This window comes from Rhinopithecus roxellana, chromosome 1 (genome assembly GCF_007565055.1).
Source record: "Rhinopithecus roxellana isolate Shanxi Qingling chromosome 1, ASM756505v1, whole genome shotgun sequence".
NCBI classification, from domain to species: domain Eukaryota; kingdom Metazoa; phylum Chordata; class Mammalia; order Primates; family Cercopithecidae; genus Rhinopithecus; species Rhinopithecus roxellana.
In genome coordinates this window covers 101,382,445-101,401,941 of record NC_044549.1, presented here as the reverse complement: position 1 = coordinate 101,401,941, position 19,497 = coordinate 101,382,445, and the positions used below count along the sequence as shown (strand labels likewise).

The window sequence follows — 19,497 nt, the reverse complement described above, 5'->3', positions numbered from 1 at the left end:
GGGGAAAAACTGAAAGCCTTTCCTCTAAGATGTGGAACATGATGAGGGTGCCCACTGTCACCATTGTTATTCACCATAGTATTGGAAGTTCTAACTAGAACGATCAGACATGAAAAAGATATAAAGGGTATCCAAATTGAAAAGGAAGAAGTCAAATTATCCTTGTTTGAGGATGATATGATCTTATATTTAGAAAAAAACTAAAGACTCCACAAGAAAATTGTAGAACTGATAAACAAATTCCGTAAAGTTGCAGGACACAAAAATCAACATACAAAAATCAGTAGCATTTCAATATGTCAACAGTGAACAATGTGAAAAAAAATTAAAGTAATCCCATTTACAGTAGCCACATATTAAGATCTCTATAATGAAAACTATAAAACACTGATGAAGGAAATTGAAGAGGACACCAAACAATGAAAAATATTCCATATTCATTGATTAGAAGACTCAATATCATTAAAATATCCATACTGCCCAAAGCAATCTACAGATTCAATGCAATTCCTATCAAAATGCCAATGACATTCTTCCAGAAATAGAAAAAATAATCCTAAAATTTATATGGAACCACAAAAGACCCAGAGTAGCCAACGCAATCCTAAGCAAAAAGAACAAACCTGGAGGAATCACATTACCTGACTTCAAATTATATTATGGAGCTATAGTAACCAAAACAGCATGGTACTGGCATGAAAACAGACACACAGATCAATGGAACACAATAGAAAATGCAGAAACAAATCCACACACCTATAGTGAACTCATTTTCAACAAAAGTGCCAAGAATGTACACTAAGGAAAAGACAGTCTCTTCAATAAGTGGTACCGGGAAAACTGGATATCTATATACAAAAGAATGAAAACAGATCCCTATCTCTTGCCATATACAAAAATCAAATTAAAATGAATCAAAGACCTAAATCTAAGACCTCAGGCTATAAAATGACTACAAGAAAATATTGGGGGAAATCTCCAGGACGTTGGTCTAGGCCAATTTTTTTGAGAAATACCCCACAAGCACAGGCAACCAAAGCAAAAACAGACAAATGGGATCACATCAAGTTAAAAGGCTTCTGCATAGCAAAGGAAACAATCAACAAAGTGAAGAGACAACCACAGAATGGGAGAAAATATTTGCAAACGACCCCTCTGACAAGGGATTAATAACCAGTATATATAAGGAGCCCAAACAACTCTATAGAAAAAATCTAATAATCTGATCAAAAAATAGGCAACAGATTTGAATAGACATTTCCCAAAAGAAGACATACAAATGGAAAACAGGCATATGAAAAGGTGCTCAACATCATAGGTCATCAGAGAAATGCAAATCAAAACTACAATGAGATATCATCTCACTCCAGTTAAAATGGCTTATATCCAAAAGACATGCTAATGAGGCATAATGAGACATGCTGGTGAGGACGTGGAGAAAAGGGCATCATTGTACACTGTTGGTGGGAATGTAAATTAGCATAACCACTATCGAGAACAATTTGGGAGTGCCTCAAAAAACTAAAAATTGAGCTATCATATGATCCAGCAATACCACTTCTAGGTATATACCCAAAAGAAAGGAAATCAGTATACCGAAGAGATACCTGCACTCCTATGTTTGTTGCAGCACTGCTTATATTAGCTAAGATTTGGAAGCAACCTACATGTCTATCAATAGATGAATGGATAAAGAAAATGTGGAACATATACACAATGAAGTACTATTCAGCCATAAAAAGGAAATAATCATTTGCAACAACATGAATGGAACTAGAGATCATTATGCTAAGTGAAATAAGCCAGGCACAGAAAAATAAGCATTGCATGGTCTCACTTACTTGTGGGATCTAAAAATCAAAACCACTGAATTCATGAACATAGAGAATAGAAGGATAGTTACATAGGCTGGGAAGTGTAGTGGGAGACTGGGAGTGGGGAGGTGAAGATGGCTAATGAGTACAAAAAGAAAATAGAAAGAATGAATAAGACCTTCTATGTGATAGCACAACAGGATGACTATAGTCAATAATAACTTAATTGTATATTTTAAAATAAAGAGTGTAATTGGATTGTTCATAAGTCACTGAGTAAGTCAAAGGATAAATGCTTGAGGAAATGGAACTCCATTCTCCATGATGTGCTTATTGCATGCCTCTATCAAAACTTCTCATGTACTCCATCCATATATGCACCTACTGTGTACCCACACAAATTAAATAATAATAAAATTTTTAAAAGAAAGGATTTAAATTCAATATTCACCAAGAAATAATACATGCTTTTGATTTTTTTAAAGGGAAAGTATCAGCTAAATGAATGTGCTAATGGATTACACTTAATGGAAACAGAACCTCTGCGCCTCAGTTTTTTCATCTGTGAAATGAACTTGATTTAATCCTCATCCATTATCAAATTTGTTTATCAAATATTTCCATTTAAGAACTTTAAGGAGCAAAGGAAAATGAATATTTCCTAGGAGAGCCAGAAGTACTGTGCATGCAACCTATTTTCTTCTTTTGGGAGGAGGGTACATATGATAATTTAGTACATTCATATAATTTGCACAGAACAAACCAGTGTACCTGGGATATCTATCACCTTAAATATTTGTCTTTTCTTTGTGCTAGAAACATTCCCAGCCTATTTTCTGAAATTACTTGTATTTCATTTCCCATAATTTTGGGGATTTCATAATTCTAGTCCATAAAATGTCAGTGTTTACCTTAAAGAAACAAAACAAAACAAATGTAAACTCCTGGATCTGTTTTAGAACAAAGATACCATCAAATCCTAAAGAGTAACTAAATTCTATTCTTTGGCAAGTGAATTTTAACAACTGTACATCATGTCAATCCCTTCTAAAACAAGGATACCTTAAAAACAAACCATGATCTAAGGATAGAATTAGGAGGTTCAGAACTCACAAGAAAACAAAAATGTCTTGGGCTCACTAAGGGCATAGAAATGGTCACTTACCCTTTCACCACTACACATCAGCCCCAACCAGATTCCCAGTGCTTGTCCAGAAAATAAAGGACCCCCAACTTTGGGGAAAAGCTCAGAGTTGGGGACCAAGAGAACCAGGGACCAAGTGTTCTCCTCTGCCCTCTTCCCCCACATTGCAAAGCTTCAGACAGCTTCATTTGCCAAACATAGCATCTCACTTGCCTTCCCCACATGGCTCCCCTACCCACCACCACCACCACCACTACCACTGCTCCCCTCCCACCGCCCACCACCACAACCAGTTCGGAAGGCTTATTTTTAAACTTGCAATAGCAATGCCAAATGCAAAGAAACTCATTACATTTGATTTTCTTTCAAGTCACCTCACAAATACGCTTTTTAAAGCATAAGGAAAACACTCAGAGACTTAAATTGCTGCTTAAAACTGTCCTCCGTGATAGCTTTCTATTTTGCCGCAAACACATGGAAAGTAGGTCTGAGTGCTCCGAGTGCTTTTACTCAACAGTCATCGTATGAATTTCAATTGTAAAAAAAGTTCACCAAGTGTTTAAAAATGTGTTTTAATTATATTTTCGTGAATTCCAGGAAGAACATCATTGCAGTTAACGTTACAAAAAAAAAAAAAAAAAAACAAAGAGGGACATCTGAACATGCAATAAAAAAGTGAATTCACAGTGAAAATAATGCATGTCAGTACTAAAATAGAGTTGTTTGGTTCCCTGAAGGAAAAATGTTTCTTCTAATTATCTATTCACTCGGATTTTATTATGAGAAAATATTCTTTGAAAGCTTTGGGGAAGTTTTCAGTTTGTGCTACTATTATCATTAGCGTCTGTCTGATGGAAGTCCCTCATTCTGAAAGCCATTGTTCACAGTCTGTAATTCAATCAGAAAATTCAAAAGTACAAGTAGTTTGGCAACTGGCTTCTTGTTACATACAAAGCCATTAGCAAAAATATGTAACAAAATTTATGTAAAACAAACAATTTTGTCCTTATATACAAAAGACGGCCTTCTTCCTCACACCCTCACAGCCTATTCCAAAAAGTGGGGAGGGCATGGGGAGCAGCTAACCATCCCCTTTAAACTCTCTTCATGGGTGGGATAAGAACATCCTAAAAGGCAAGGTAACTATTTTAAAGTTTTTAAAACTGAGTTATAAAAATGCATCTGGGCTTCTCAACAAAGAGGGAAACATAGGAAAAATGATAACAGATTAAAGTAAGGAATTCATCCCTTTGTCATTTGCAAAGTCTCTTAATCAACTCAACAGTTAGAGAGTAAAAATGACTACATTTGTGATGCAATCTGAGGACACAGTAAAGGACATCTTGGTGAAACACACACACATTATAACCCGAGCTGCTGAGGAGTTTCACATCTAGGGCATGCACATATTTCATACTGATAATAGTTTACAACACCTCAAGGGAGAAAGATCATAATAGGTACATGGGAAACGTCACCAAATCTATATACAGACGCATTAACAGGGAGAACACATGAAGTCAAAAGGATACCCAAATACAAGTTTAAAAATACATTTGAAAATCATTCCAAAGCCAAGGAACTTATTTACTGAAAACTCCAACATTCTACGGAATACCTTGTAAACCTTAAGAATGCAGTTTTATATAATTCACAGTCTCAAAAGAAAATAAATTTCTGGTTTATCATCACTGCTTGGCTCAGTCTGCAAAACAGAATTATCTGAACACAACTGGTCAACGTGGCCATAGTGAAGAGCTGTGCATGCCCCCTCCGGGATGCCCCGGCCTTCAAGGCCACCCCCTTTCGTGTTCTTCAGGTAGCCTGCGATGTAGGAGCCGGTGGAGTGGCGATTCACTGCAGGGGTGGGTGCTGAGGGTTTGTTTCTAAGAACCACGCCTGCCCCATTGCTGGGGTTTGGAACTTTCTGCTTGTTGGCTTCCTGTTTCTCCTTGGCACGACTAGCAATATTGCGCACTCTGCTCTGACTTCTGGATGACAACTTCCTGACTAGTGCCCGGGGGAGCTGATTGGCATCCTGCTTTGAATATATTACTTGGCAGCTGTCTTCCTGGTCAAAGGACACAAGCTTCCGAAGCTGCTCGGTCAGGGCATCTATAGGCTCTAACGACTTTGTCTTCACAGTCACACCCTTCTTGTCTTTAATGCCAGTTGTAATAAAACTCTTACTAATACACTGGTACTTGCTCTCAAAATTGCAGGCAATGTCCTCTGATGTTAAGTCCCCCAGACTTTTGGATTTGCAAGGACTGGGCAATTTCAGAGCAGGCAAAGGAAGATGTGCCAACTGCTTGGGTACAGGAACATGCATATCTTGAGCACTAGACTGCTGGGGCACACAGGTCTGGAATATTTTTGCATCTGAATCTGAGAAATGGTTATGCACAAAGCCAGCACCCTGATAGGCTAGATAAGAAATACTTTGAGTTTTGACATCTTGAATACTGTTGAATATTTCAGGGACAGAAGGGTGGTGGGTCTCTTTACAGTAGCCATTTCTCAAACCTCTTTGAAAGTGTTCTACCACACCCTGACTATACTTGAGTTTTAAAGGAGAAGCAAGTTGACTTGTGCTCTCTCTCCTATATTCACAGGTTGTTAGAGAAAGATTTTCTGATTCTCCATCAATTTCCACAAGGCTGCTCTCCCCAGAATTGAAACAGAGAGTGGGATCAGCTATTACATCCTCCAGAGTCAAATCAGGGGAAGAGGCAGGGCTGCAGCTCTTCAGTGTTTCCCAGTCTTCTCCCTTGGTAGGACTTTTTGGTAACCAGTCATGAGAAGTATTAGGGGACCCAGGAAGGTTGCTTTCTATGGCCCCTGTCTGGGCCTTACTAGAAAGGTCATCATCTGGTTTGGTTTTAGAGATGGGAGTACAGGTAGTTTCATAAACCGTGTTCGTTGCATGTTTGGTGGTCTCAGGACTCGAGAGTGCTATCAGCTCCGGAGATGAGCACAGGAAGGAAGACTTGGATTTTCCCTTGGAAAAACCATGCTTGATGGGCATTTTTAGGCCCAGGCTAGGCAAGGGACAATGGCCTGACATCACACTGGTATTATGAAGATGAGAAACAACTGTGAGAGCCTGATCATTGGTCTCATCAAACTGGCCAATCAGGGCTGAGATGGAACTGCCCGGCTCATTCTCATTTGTTAAAGTGACATTGTCAATAAGATGGGAAATTTCACTCTCCTGCAGAATTGCAGTTGAATGTAGGTCAGGTATGTCAGAACACAGCATGGAGACATCTGACAAAGAAAAGGATGTTGCAGCTCGGCCCTTACCCCTATTAACTTCCAGGTTCTTAATTTCTAGGTTGCTATGAGAAAGGATGCTTCCTGGTAAGATGCTTTTCCCTTCCACAAAGCCCTCAGCATTCCTCTTTTCCTTGATTTTCACACCATGTAGATCTTGTGTGGGGTTAACTACAGGATCGGGAGCCAAATGCTGCCTTGGGGAGAGAGACTTGTTGGGACAGGGGTTTTCCTGGCAATTACTTGTGGCATTTGATGTGGTTCTCCCACCCCTAGGACTTGACACGCCCAGCTGTTCTCCTGTGACTGACATGTGGGCAGTAGATACAATGGCGTCCCCTTGGATGATATCTTTGTGGAGAAGAGCACTGGAGGAGGACGATAACGTTTTGTTGAAATTTAGAAAATGTGGATCTTTTATACTTGCTTTCCCTTTTCTTCTGCCATCTTTATCTTCTGCTGAAGGAAACAAACAATATTTTAGGTGACATGTATCACTTTATGTAGAACCTGCAAACACTCATGTTGTCTTCAGACAGACAAATGGAGAATGTAAATCTGTTACACTGTGACAGAATATAATTATGGATTGCATAGGTTTGCAACAAAGTGTCTGTGTGATGAATAAATGGTAAAATATATTTATAGGAATTTCACTGAAGCTTCCCTTTGAATATCTATTACATCTGCTAAGGATGTAATATTCATTGTCAAAAAAATGTCAATGAGTTACCATACTTTTACAGTGAGGATTACCTTAAGTTGTTTCCTATTCAGATTTGTACTACACAGAAGCATGGCAATAGAAACAGAACAAGACAGCTCTGTTAAACAAAGCATTGTGGTACCTGTAAGCAAGATACTATAAGCTTTCAAAGTTATACATGTATTAGTTACAACAAAAAAGAAGAAAAGAAGAAAAACATAATAATGTCATTTTCAAAACATTTTGGGAGCATATTTAATTTAATCAATTAATTTCTAAAATAATTGGAAGGTGTAATAAATGCATTAAAATATCAATATCTGTTGAGTTAAAATGTAAAGATAAAAATCGGTCATCAATTCCATGTCATTGCTAATATCTATTTTTTGTTAATCATATATTTCTTTTTAACACACAAATTTCATATTGCCTCCTTCCCTAAAAGTGGCAGTAAGTTGTCAGACACAGTAAAGGAAAACCATAAAAACACAATTCACAGTAATTTGGGATAGCCCAGCTTGGTTAGTATACTGCTAGGAGAGTATGAGGTATTCAATTCTTGATCAGGTTATTTTAATAATATAATGCTTCCAGAGTCATGATACATAAGAAAAAAGAACTTGTTCAACTTATTATTAAATAGTTTCCAAACTAAAAATATTCATCATAAAAATTTTGAAAACCTCAAAAAATTATAAAGAAAAAAATAAATACCATATGATGTTACCACTGAGACAGCCACTGTAAGATTTTGCAGAGGAACAGAATAATATATAGAATTTTGTAGTCTGCTTTTTCTGTACTTAATGCAATATAACTATGTATTGTTTTATATTTACCAAAAGTTTAATACACATGACTAATTTATATAACTGAAAGTAGGAAAGAAATATTACCTCAAAATTGCTTTCTAACTCACCTTAATGGTATTAACATCTTAATTGTGGCATTAACAGGATAGAACCAATTTCTATTGAATATAGCTTTATTTTTCCCTAAGATGGGATTTTAAAATACATTTTAAGGCACATATTTTATCTCTTCTCTGACACTGCTCTTAGCAAAATTTCAAACTTTTAAATGTTCTTTTTCTCCTTCAAATACACCATTCAAGAATATCTTATAACAAAAAATCAACACAAGTAAAATGGTGTTTGTGGGAAAAGAGAGCACTGAAATTAGACCATTTGATAAAAGATAAAAGAACAATTTTGCCAAAGGAAATCAGTACCACATTTTGGTTGTCTGATATGACTCTGATTTAATTAAAACATATTTGCTGCATAGATATCAAATGCACACAGTTTTGGCACTTAAATTTACACCCAGATAGGATGGGATGGGAGTCACCGACATCAGTCAAAAGCTCTCTGGCACACTGCAAGGCAGTCTTCACTCTGTATTGAGCTCCTGATATGAGTCAATGATACACTCAAATTAAGGAAAAAGACAGGCAGCACCTGGTCCCTATGCTTGTGGAGCCCACGACTGTGCTAAAGCTGCAGGCACACCTCCATCCCTGCCAGCATCCAAGGATCAGGGAAGTGAGGCCATAGGAAAACACTGCCCGAGCCACCTCTTGAGAAAAAAAGATTTGCTTATTTTTGAAAAACGTGACTTGTTTTTAACAACTGGTTTTCTTTCTCCATAAACATTTCCAGTCACGGAAATGTGTTATATGTAAGAAAAGTAATACAACCATATTCACCCTCAGAACAATCAGTAAATATGGCATTCATTTGGAAAACCAGTATTTCCAATCCTATTTTGCAGGTTTCATCTTCCTCTCTATGCCATAACACCTAATGGCTCCCCTATCTCTCACTGTCAATTTCAGATGTTGATATTATAAAGCTCTTGGTGAGGAGGAAATGGATCTACCTGGCCCCCAATGTTTAAAATCTTCTCATGTAGAAGATCACATTAAAAAGTATTTATTTTTCAATATATTTTACTTTTACTACAGAGTGTCAACCTCTTCATAATGGTAAACAGGGACTGAAATGCAGCCTAGAAGGGTTTATTCTTAGAGAAACTTAAAGCATCTTACCCAGAGAGTTTTCTTTTCCTTCAACGTCTTTTGCTGTTTCAGATACAGGCAGCGACAAAGCTCCCAGAAGGTTTCTGTCAACAGGCATAGAGACAGGACGTGCTTGCAAACTGCGTGTGGTCCTCCTCAGCACACCATCTTGGTCTCTTGTGGCCTCGGACACTGAATCCTTTATCTCCACCATTTCTTGGAAGCCCATTTTGCTCTTTTTCCTGCCTTTGGCCGGGGCGCTGGCTGTGCGTCGCAGAATTCTATCTCCAATCGATCGTTTCCGTACATAATGGGAATTGTTTTCTGCAGAACTGTGCCTAGGATTCTTATTGAACAGTCCCTTCAGACCCTGGAGTTGTCTATTCTGAAGACACAAAAGGACCAACCACAAGTTAAGCAAATGCCATCACGTCAACAACTTGCCTTTAAAATGACATCTCCATGAAAAATGAATATAAACCGAAATTGTACAGCCATTGAAATATATTCACACCAAGAAAGCAGCAGCTCACAGCATGTTTACACAACTTCATGCACATCTTATCAACCTTACTTTGCAAGGACTTCAGCCTTCCATTCTTACATCAAGCTCTCCCAGAAGTTTCCTACCCAGAGATGACAAAATGGTAGGAAAAGTCTCCACAGCTCATAGACTGCTACGAACTTCAGGCGCCTTAAAGCAACAGATGCATGTTTCAAAGTGGTAAGCAGGAAAATGGAGTGATATGAAAAAGCATGCTGCCATAACCACTTAAAAGAAATATGCCAGCCAGAACAAAGCACCATGCTGAGAAACTACCTTTGTAGCTCCTAGAAAGTGCAATATAGTATAACTGGGATTGAGTATTAAAGGGCTCCACTGTAAAGGAAAAAAACAAAACAAAACAAAACACAATTGGGGCTCATTGAAGAGGGTGTCACAAGTAAACACAAAAGAAAAAATGCATACATGTCTATAAACCCTTTCTGTTAGTATCAGGGATTTTCAGTCTTATGCTCATTCATTGTTCGACCAACACCACTACACAGTGATGTGTGGATCCCAACCCGAACACATCTTGAAAGGAATAAAGAGTATGACTCATAAATGGACATTTATTTAGGAGAGAAGATGGGAATGATATAGAACACTTTCAGATTTTAATTTATTTCTGGCTCAAGTTTTAAACAAATTCAGAATTTAATTGTTTCCCTCAATGTGATAAATGCTAGAGATAATCTGTAGTTAACCTGGGATTCCTAGAATTCAAGAATCATTTTTGAATAATTTACATTTGTGTCTACTTAGATGAGAGGCAAGATTCCAACAAGCAGCATGAACAGAAATCCAGGACTAAACACAGAAAGTTATGGTATAAAACTTGACCAGTCTTAGAAATTACGATCCTTACCCTCACCTCCACACCCTTGCTGACTGATATGAAAATAAACATTACACACCCTAATTCAGGCTGAAATGGTTCATTCCTTATTAGCTGGATTGTAGTCATAATCACATTAATATTAGCCAATATTTCTGAGCATTTAGTGTGTACCAGGCAGCTTTCTAAGAAATATATTTATTTATGAGGCAAGTATTATTTTTATTCCACATTCACAGATGAGGAAGCATCCAGCTATACAGATTTTCTGGTAAAGAGCACGGGACATTTCTAGGCCCCATTCAATGCTTTAACAGTCCCTCCAAATCCCATGTGGTCCTGAAAATTCATACCGGTAACCAAGTCGCCAATTACTTGACATGACCAGAGGACAACCTACTGGTTTGTAAACCTCAAATGAGTTCTATAACCACGACAACAGTATCAGGAAAGAACTAGAATGCATTTTTGTGGTCTCCTTCTTTTCAGTCCTGTAGGTAGCTTTAAAATCCATTCACAATTTTTAGATTTTCAGTTAAAAACATTGGTACCAAATGAATGTAGCCTGCCTAGAAGTGGCTGGGATCACAGACCAGTTAGTACAGCTAATTCATCAACCATCTGAGACACTACGTTTCCCACTGAGGTCAGTTGAGTCTTTTTAAGGATTAAAATAAAATTCAACATTTAACTGTATCTTCATTGTTTTAGCCAAACAGATTACTGCCTGAGAGAATAATAGTTTTCTCAATTCTATTAAGCCCAGAGAGGGGCCCTGTGTAGAAGGAATGAGTACACAGCTTAAACAGTGAAGAGTACAGGTGGATCAGGACATGACTGGAAGAGCAGACTGGGCTCGCTGGGCTTCCTTAGAGCTTTTGGTTCAAGCACAGTTTGTCAAAATTTACATTCCTACTATGCAATTAATCAGTAGCATGGTTGAGGACCATATTAATGTATATGACTTTAAATGCTATGATCTTTCTCACCTTTCCATAGATTTCATTGATGGTTATGTGTACAAATATGGATGCTTCTGTCAGTCCTTCCAAATAGACATGCCGGTAGCCTAATAAAAGGAAAGACAGTCATTTCTTTTTAGTTGAACTTGCATTTGACTTTCTCATGGGTGCAACAAAATTAAGTATCTGACTTGACTATGGCTTTTTTTTTTTTTTTTTCTGAGACAGAGTCTTGCTCTGTTGCCCAGGCTGGAAGGCAGTTGCATGATCTCGGCTCACTGGAACCTCTGCCTCCTGGGTTCAAGCGATTCTCCTACCTCGGCTTCTCGAATAGCTGGGATTACAGGCATGCACCACCACACCCGGCTAATTTTGTATTTTTAGTAGAGATGGGGTTTCTCCATGTTGGTCAGGCTGGTCTCAAACTCCTGACCTCAGGTGATCCTCCCACCTTGGCCTCCCAGATTGCTGGCATTACAGCCATGAGCCACTGCATCCAGCCCAACTATAATCCTTTACATTTTACAAAGCTTGTTAAAAGTCACGTTTATTATATGACACATATTTTATATATCACGTATGCTATTATGTAAGTAACATATGATGTATTATATCTTCCAAAGAAAAAGGAATGGTCAGTCTAGAGAGAAAAGGCCAGCTCATACCTACCAGGCACTAAGCTGCTGAAGGTCACAGTTCTTTGCCCAACAAAGTCTCGTCCAATGGGATCATGATCCCACACGAGGAACCGAACCAAAGCTATTTCCGGCATGTGTACTGTAAATGTCAGCGTTTCTTCCCACACAGGGTTAAATCCTCAGAGAAATAGGAAAAGAAAAATCAGAAAAGCAAAGGACTTGGCTGAAAACGAGTTGGCAGCAACATCTGCAAAGCAGACGGTGAAAATTGCTTGCAGTGGTTATTAAACTCATGAAGACAACTAAGCCACTCCGGGATGCCTTACTGGAATAAAGCCTCGAAATTTACCCCCTTACTAGAAAATAATTGGTAAGAAAATTGCCTGTAAATTATCACATCAAATGTATTAATCTTTGATGCCTAACTGTATTGTAGAGAAGCTCTTTAGTATTCAGAATGCTTCAATAAGTTAAAAAATTATCTATAGTAGTGATCTAAGAATAATGTTTTAGCCAAAACAATAAAGAATGATATCCTCTCCCAACAGAATTATGCTTCTCATGCACCAAAGAGTCCACTACTGTAATAACCACCAACAAACATTTTATAAGGTGCTTTTGCAGGTTTCAACTCCTATTGTACATACATCATCTTATTTCTTACAGCAATCCTCTAAGTTTTTTTTAGAGGATTTTTAGAGTTTTTAGAGTAGAGCAGGGTTTTGGTTTTTGTTTCTAATTTAAAACTATGTATTACTGACTTTCAAAAATATATTACTTTCAAAAACTATACAAGTAACACTCATCTTTTAAAGTAGGGAATATCAGTATTTATAAGACATTTTGTAGTTGAGAAAATTGATGTTCATAGACGATAATGTGTCCAAAGCCACACAAGGTCTTATAGTTAGTGACAGGGTCAAATTAGACTATGCACTATTGATTCCCAGTAGCTTCTCACAAAGCAAGACCTTACTGAATGAATGATGGCATATTTTCACAGCTACTGAAAAATACGTTAAAAATGTATATTTCACCTCAAATACTAAAATGCAAAACTACATTTACTTGGCAAAATTCTCTCCAATAAAATAACTATAAAAGCTGTTAAAAATTCAACTACTCCGTAAGTTCCTGGTTTTTTTCCTTTCTAAAAAATGAAAATAAGTTTTTAAAAATGTATGCATTTAGGAGGTATCAGCCACTGAACCCTATTAAAAAGCGTCAAGCTAATGAAATAATTATGAGCTGAAAATCACTGAGATACCCCTCTTGAATAAGAGACGATCTTTCTGTTGACTTAGTGATGACTTCTCAATTATTTCTGAGATTAAAAAAAGAAAGAATAATCTATTGAACATTGGTGGAAAAACGCAATTTAAGAAGGTTTCTTTCTGTGAACATGTTTTTCCTAAGTTACAGGTTTGCCCTACTCTGGAACTGTAGTGCTCCTTCAGGGACTCCCTGTGAACCCCTAATTTCTCAAATTAATGATTGTGCTTCAAATGTATTTTACAGTATTAATCACAAGAGATTGAGAAAAGTAGGTAGGCAATAATGTTTGTGAAATGTATGAACAAACAAATTTTAAAAGATTACAAATAAAAAGACACGAGGCTTGGGTAAAGAAAACTTTCTTTATATTATGGCCAAAATATAAGAAGAATGCTGCCCCTCCAATTGTATGAAAATACTCAAGAAGTAAACTCGCCAGACTACATTGGGCTTGCTTTTAGAGTTTTACATGCTCCAGAAATGAGAAATTATCAAGACACATAGGCTTCACAAATGAGAGCTTTGAGAAAACTCATGTCATAAAAATACAATATAAACATATAATGGAGGCATTTCCTCAGTGAATTTTTAACCCAGTTCTTCAAAATATCATTTACTCTTCCTACTAGAAGAAAAAAAATTCCTTTAAAAGCAAAAGTCTGGAGAGCCTAGATTACAACACCATCAAAATAAACCATGCATCAATCCCAGTTACTTAGTTTTATGTGTTGAAAAGTTTTTAACATAAACTCAGATGGGAGTTACGGATTTTAGAGATTTCTTGTTCGTCTACATAGACCCTTTTTTTTAGTGTAAATTCTATTTCTAGACCATCTTCATTAAAAAGTGAACACAGATTATGATCTTACCATTGTCATCTACCACACGGGTTTGATCTTTACAACAATCTACCGGCAATCCAATAATTTCAACTTCAACAAAAGGGTCAATGATCTATTAAATAAAGAGAAAGTACTATTACAAATAATATATTTCTATACATATGTTAATTAATCTGAGAATATTGGCCAAAATGTCTACATTTCGACAGCAACTGATTTTACAAGGTGCTTAGTAAGAAAAAGAAATGGTACTAGGTGTGGTGGATTCAGATATATGAGACAAGTATAAAAAATATTAAATTACTGTTTGCTAGTATTTATTAATGCCAACAAACTTTACCCTGTGAACCTACAACTTTAGTTCAGGGCAAATATCCAACAGAACTGAGATGTTTTGACCATGCACAAATGCTCAGAGCAGCTATATTTATAATAGTCAAACACTGGAAACAACCTAAATTTCTATCATGAATAGGATGGATAATTGTGGAATATGCATCTTTTGTTTTTTGTTATTTTGTTTTTTGAGATAGGGTCTTACTCTGTAGCCCAGGCTGAAATGCAGTGGCATGATCTTAGCTCACAGCATCCTCCACCCTCACGGGTTTAAGCCATCCTCCCACCCCAGTCTCCTGAGTAGCTGGGACTACAGGCTTGCGCACCACACCTGGCTAATTTTTGTATTTTTTAATTTTGTAATTTTGCTAATTTTGTAATTTTGTATTTTTGTAGAGATGGGGTTTTGCCATGCTGTCCAGGCTGGTCTCAAACTCCTGAGCTCAAGCAATCAGCCCACCTCAGCCTCTCAAAGTGCTGGGATTACAAATGTGAGCCACCATGCCCGGTCAGAAATATGTGTTCAATGAATACTCTCAACAATGAGAAAAGAATAAAGTTCTGCTATATAACATAATGTTGAGCAAGCCAGACATAAAAGAGTACCTACTCTAAGAGTCCATTTATATAAAGTTTAGGAATAGACAAAATTTGCCTGTTGTGATAGGGGTTGGTGTTTGCTATGAGAGGCAGTGAGGAGGGTAGATATTGACTGGGAAGGTGGACAGGAGCCTTCTAGGGATTCTGGATATGCTCTGTCTTGATCTGGGTGGCATAATAATTAATCAAGCTATCCATGTTTGATTCGTATACTTTAATTCCCGTCCTCTCCTCTAGGTGGAAGGATCTTGTCTTATTGGTCATCTGTAGACTCTCCTTTGTGGTGCCAGTTCTGGGTAATGAACAATGAAGGAATAAAACCCAAAGAATCTAGAAAGAGCTAATGTAAGAAAGTCTAAAGCAGAGAAAGTAGAGTTCTTAAATAAAGCATTTATGGTGGTACCAAATTGTACAGCTCTGTAATTTCCTTCCTTAAGATCCAAAAATGATGGTTTAACAGGTGGGAGCAACAAAGAGCCTGAAATAATGGATCAGCTCTGAGAGGAAGGGCAAGAACATAGGAGAAGCTGCTATTTAGGGAGAAAACAAGGGCCAAGAAGGTCTAATGGAAACAATGGGCTAAAAGCTCTGGAAAGAAAAAAGACTGTGGCCACAGATGAAGACATTTTAAAATCACACTACACAGGTACAGCAAACGATAATAAGAATTGCACACGGCCAAGGAGCAGGTGGCTGATGGGCAGCAAGGAGGAGCACTGCCCGGAGGAGAGGAATGTGGAGGTTATATTATTAACGGAACATTGCCTTCCCAGGTTAAGATACACTCTTGGGCAGTGTTCCATTAATAATATAATTGTCTTTGCAGTCCAATTTTAGCAATGCCAGTGTCAACCTTAAATTGTGAATTCAATTGTGTGCACTCATGCCTTCAAAATAGATTATGAACAGCAGTACAACAAGAACTGTGTGACTTAACAATAAGTTAGTTAATGTCTGATAAGCTGAGGTCAGTGCTCAGTTATGAACACACATACATCTCTGAAGACATTTCAGATAAAATGTAAATGAACTAAGATAATCACATAATTAACCAGTTAGACATGTAGTCATAGGCAACAACTTACCTCGCCTCGATCTCCAAACATGGAGTCTGGAGGTTTGGGGAGTTGCTGTCCACTGATAACTTTTAGGATGAGCTGCTTTTTGGGGTTGGCAGGAAGAGGGTCACCAGAGAAAGGGTTGAAAGTACCTAGGCCAAGTAAAGTATAAGTTGGTAACATAAGAAGAAACACGCACACATGCACAGTTTAAGCTTGTAAACAAACAAACAGACAAAAACAAATGCTGAATTACATGAACACATAACTATCAGTGTTGCATAGCTGTGGTTTTCATTAGAATCCATGTTCCCAAAGGCCAGTGGAGTGGGCCAACTTAAAGCAAGTGTTTGCAATGCAATGATCAACTGTGGAATGGAGGAAAAGCAGCATTTTATTTGAACACCAACAGTGTGGAAAGAAGAACAATTATGTCAGATTCAAATAATTTTCTAACCTAAACTATCTCAGGTATGAGTGAATATAACAAACAGAAAGAAGACCTGAAATTAAGTAAACAGCAGAGCAAGAAAACGTGCAAAGCATAAAATCTTGAAGATAATCCTGTCAACAATGTTTTTATCTGAATTGTTGTAAATGTAATTTAGAAATTTTAAAAATAATTTTAATGAGCAGAACCAAAAGAAAGTGTTGTTTGATCTAACACAACATTATCCTTTTTTTGTTTTGTTTTGTTTTGTTTGAGATGGAGTCTCACTCTGTCACCCAGGTTGGAGTGCAGTGGTGTGATCTTGGCTCACTGCAACTTCTGCCTCCTGGGTTCCAGCGATTCTCCTACCTCAACTTCCCGAGTAGCTGGGACTACAGGCATGCACCACTATGCCCAGCTAATTCTGTATTTTCAGTAGAGATGGGATTTTACCACGTTGGCCAGTCTGGTCTTGAACTCCTGACCTCAGGTGATCCGCCCGCCTCGACCTCACAAAGTGCTGGAATTACAGGCATCAGCCCCCACAACCAGCCTATCCTTTCTCTTTTGTTAGCACTGTTTTGTAATTGGACTTACACTGAGTAAAATAGCTTGATAAAATTGTTTCAGGTGGAATTGAAGCTTGCCAGCAGGTCACAGAACTCACATTACCTAAGATAGTTTCTGGAAGATAGGGCTCACACCTTAAAAAGCAGTACAGCTTATACACGGCACTGGATTTCAAATGATAACCCAATACCATCCATGTCCCTCTTTCACACACAACCTCTCAAGATAATATTCTAAACATCATGGCTAACCAAATATTAAGTAGTGGTAACAAGAATTCTAATTCACATTCAAACACCTTAACCTATCTTTTTGGAAAAAAAAAAAAAAATGTTGAAAAACTCTAGGGTATCACACTTTCTAAACAGCTTCCTTAATAAAGGTTGCCTGCATTTAGACTATGAAATTAACATACACCTGCATTTATGACTGTGAAATTAATACACACCTTTGCACATTTGCTGGGGTTTGAGGACGTAGCCACAATTGCCATTTGTCTTGAATTTGGCTCGGTTTAACTGCATCATTCGTCCTTCGGATTGATAATTCAGTGCCACTGTGCAAGTTAAAAGTTGGAGAGAATTAGGCAAGATGGTGGCATAGTCAGAATATACAGAGAACCGCTCCTTCCCAAGGAGTACGCACCTAGCTGGCAGCCTGCGTTCCAGTAGGGGAGCGGGTTGAAGTTACTGGAATCAATGCGGTAGGCAGAGGGGTAAATCCTCGTGAGCTGCTTTTGATTATAAATCATGAACTGCTCTGATTTTTGCTGAACAACCTGATGTGCTCTTGTTTCACTGAATGATAACACATTTCCTGTGGTTCCTGGCAGTTTTTAATAGAGAGAAAAAGGAAGTGAGAACTACAGCAAAGAAAACGCTATGCACAAAAGACCTTATAATAATGTCAGAGTATACCAATAGCAAAAAGCAGAGCACTAGAGAGTGGATTCAACCAGAGTAGAGGCAGCTTCTCAACAGGAAAGACCCATAAAATTCCATGTTTAGGAATGGAATTTTGAGGCCAAATCAGAGCTGTGTGTCTTGCTCAAGCAGCTGTCTATTTCTGGGTCCCCTGTTCTCCCTGAGAATTCAATCATTCCACTAATTTATGACTATCTGGCTAGCATGAAAAGAATGGGTAGAAAAAAAAACTTAAACAGAATATCTGTGCCAAAGATATAGGCAACCAAGGATAAATAAAACTGGATAGCTTCTTCCTGATAACAGGAAGACATTCATTGAAGGCACTCATCTAAAAGGCACACGTGTAAAACATGTATTAATAGTAACATTCAGGATCCAAGAAAATAAAGGAAAAAGAACAATTACAAGAATAAAAAGTTGAGTTTTAAAGTTGATTTGAATAGAACTATGGAACAAGCTGAAACCTGTTTGGGAGAAAGGAATAATAATGGAGAAAAAGAGGTCAAAAGCATTATAAAGGAATAAAACTTTTGAGAACAAAGACAGTCATTCACCTCGCCACGTATATAAACTATGGAAAAAAGTAAAGGGAGGTAAAAGTACATGAAGCCTGTAATAAAGTTTCTGCCAGCACAATCATCAGGAGGGGTCAATCTAGACTCACAGAAGCTGCAAATTTGGGGGTCATAATGGAGTAAAGCTCCCAACATTTAATAGTCCACTCTTGTCTCCAGTCCCACCTTTTGTACCATATCTACAAAGCCCCCACTATTCCCACCCCTTCACCAAGCACCCGTACCCTATCCCCAAAATGGCCACCCATATGTCCTTTGAACATGCTGGAAAAGACCAGCCCAGATAAAAAGATCCAAAGTTACCCAGAATCTCATTCTTATTCAGCCCTAATAAGCTGAGTGTGTGTGAGCCCAGACAGAGAGATATGGTCCATGAAACCAACGAGTTGAACTATATATGTCTTGCTGAGCCAGCTGGGCCTGAGTCATACCTAGACTCCGCATGTTTATTAACACACAGTTTCCCAGGGCCTCTGTGGTCCTCAGGGTTGTACGCCCTTAGATGTTAGATGCTGTTCAACTGACAATGATACTCCAGAGTTAGAAGAGTCAGGAATACAGATTGTAGCAAAGAAATTAGAGGATTACAGTTTTTAATGTGATGATGTTTCTAGTTTAGACCATTTCCTTTAAGATACATCTTCAAATATATTTTATTGGCATAACCTATTAACATAGTTTACATATCTCAAGCATACTAATATTGAACTTATTTGCAGATTTTGATGAGGGATATTTTAAACATTATAGGAGAAAATATCTTTTTGACAAGCCTAATTCAGATGGAATAGGACTATAATCAATACTACTGTTTTGTCTGTCTTTCCACATAAATATGCATATCACAATATCATTAATATGACCTTGCTAATTAGGCACATATCAGTTAGTATATTAATAAAGTTGAGTTGTATCACATTAGGATAAGCCATGCATTCATTAT

General features: G+C 37.7%; 1 protein-coding gene and 1 long non-coding RNA gene across 8 annotated transcripts in view; one reads left to right on the top strand and one right to left on the bottom strand.

Annotated features, from left to right (window-relative positions):
- Positions 1 to 3,514: 3,514 nt before the first annotated feature.
- Positions 3,515 to 19,497, bottom strand: part of PLCH1 (phospholipase C eta 1) — a 267,636-nt gene continuing 251,653 nt past the window's right edge. For 2 of the 7 annotated variants that reach the window (XM_030928468.1, XM_030928477.1), the window contains 10 exons: positions 17,699 to 17,878; positions 17,502 to 17,609; positions 16,081 to 16,205; positions 14,087 to 14,171; positions 11,974 to 12,120; positions 11,332 to 11,411; positions 9,781 to 9,840; positions 8,991 to 9,345; positions 6,991 to 7,018; positions 3,515 to 6,690 (listed from right to left, as the gene is read on the bottom strand). In XM_030928468.1, coding sequence (XP_030784328.1) covers positions 7,008 to 7,018; positions 8,991 to 9,345; positions 9,781 to 9,840; positions 11,332 to 11,411; positions 11,974 to 12,120; positions 14,087 to 14,171; positions 16,081 to 16,205; positions 17,502 to 17,609; positions 17,699 to 17,878 — 1,151 coding nt within the window. In that variant the 3' untranslated portion in view covers positions 3,515 to 6,690; positions 6,991 to 7,007. Of the gene's footprint in view, positions 6,694 to 6,990; positions 7,019 to 8,990; positions 9,346 to 9,780; positions 9,841 to 11,331; positions 11,412 to 11,973; positions 12,121 to 14,086; positions 14,172 to 16,080; positions 16,206 to 17,501; positions 17,610 to 17,698; positions 17,879 to 19,497 lie in introns of all 7 variants that reach the window. The other 5 variants (XM_030928444.1, XM_030928450.1, XM_030928473.1 and 2 more) reach the window with 4 other exon arrangements.
- LOC115896856 lies at positions 9,438 to 10,430 on the top strand. The gene is made up of 2 exons (XR_004056762.1): positions 9,438 to 9,684; positions 10,270 to 10,430. It is a non-coding gene; the product is annotated as an uncharacterized LOC115896856 (long non-coding RNA).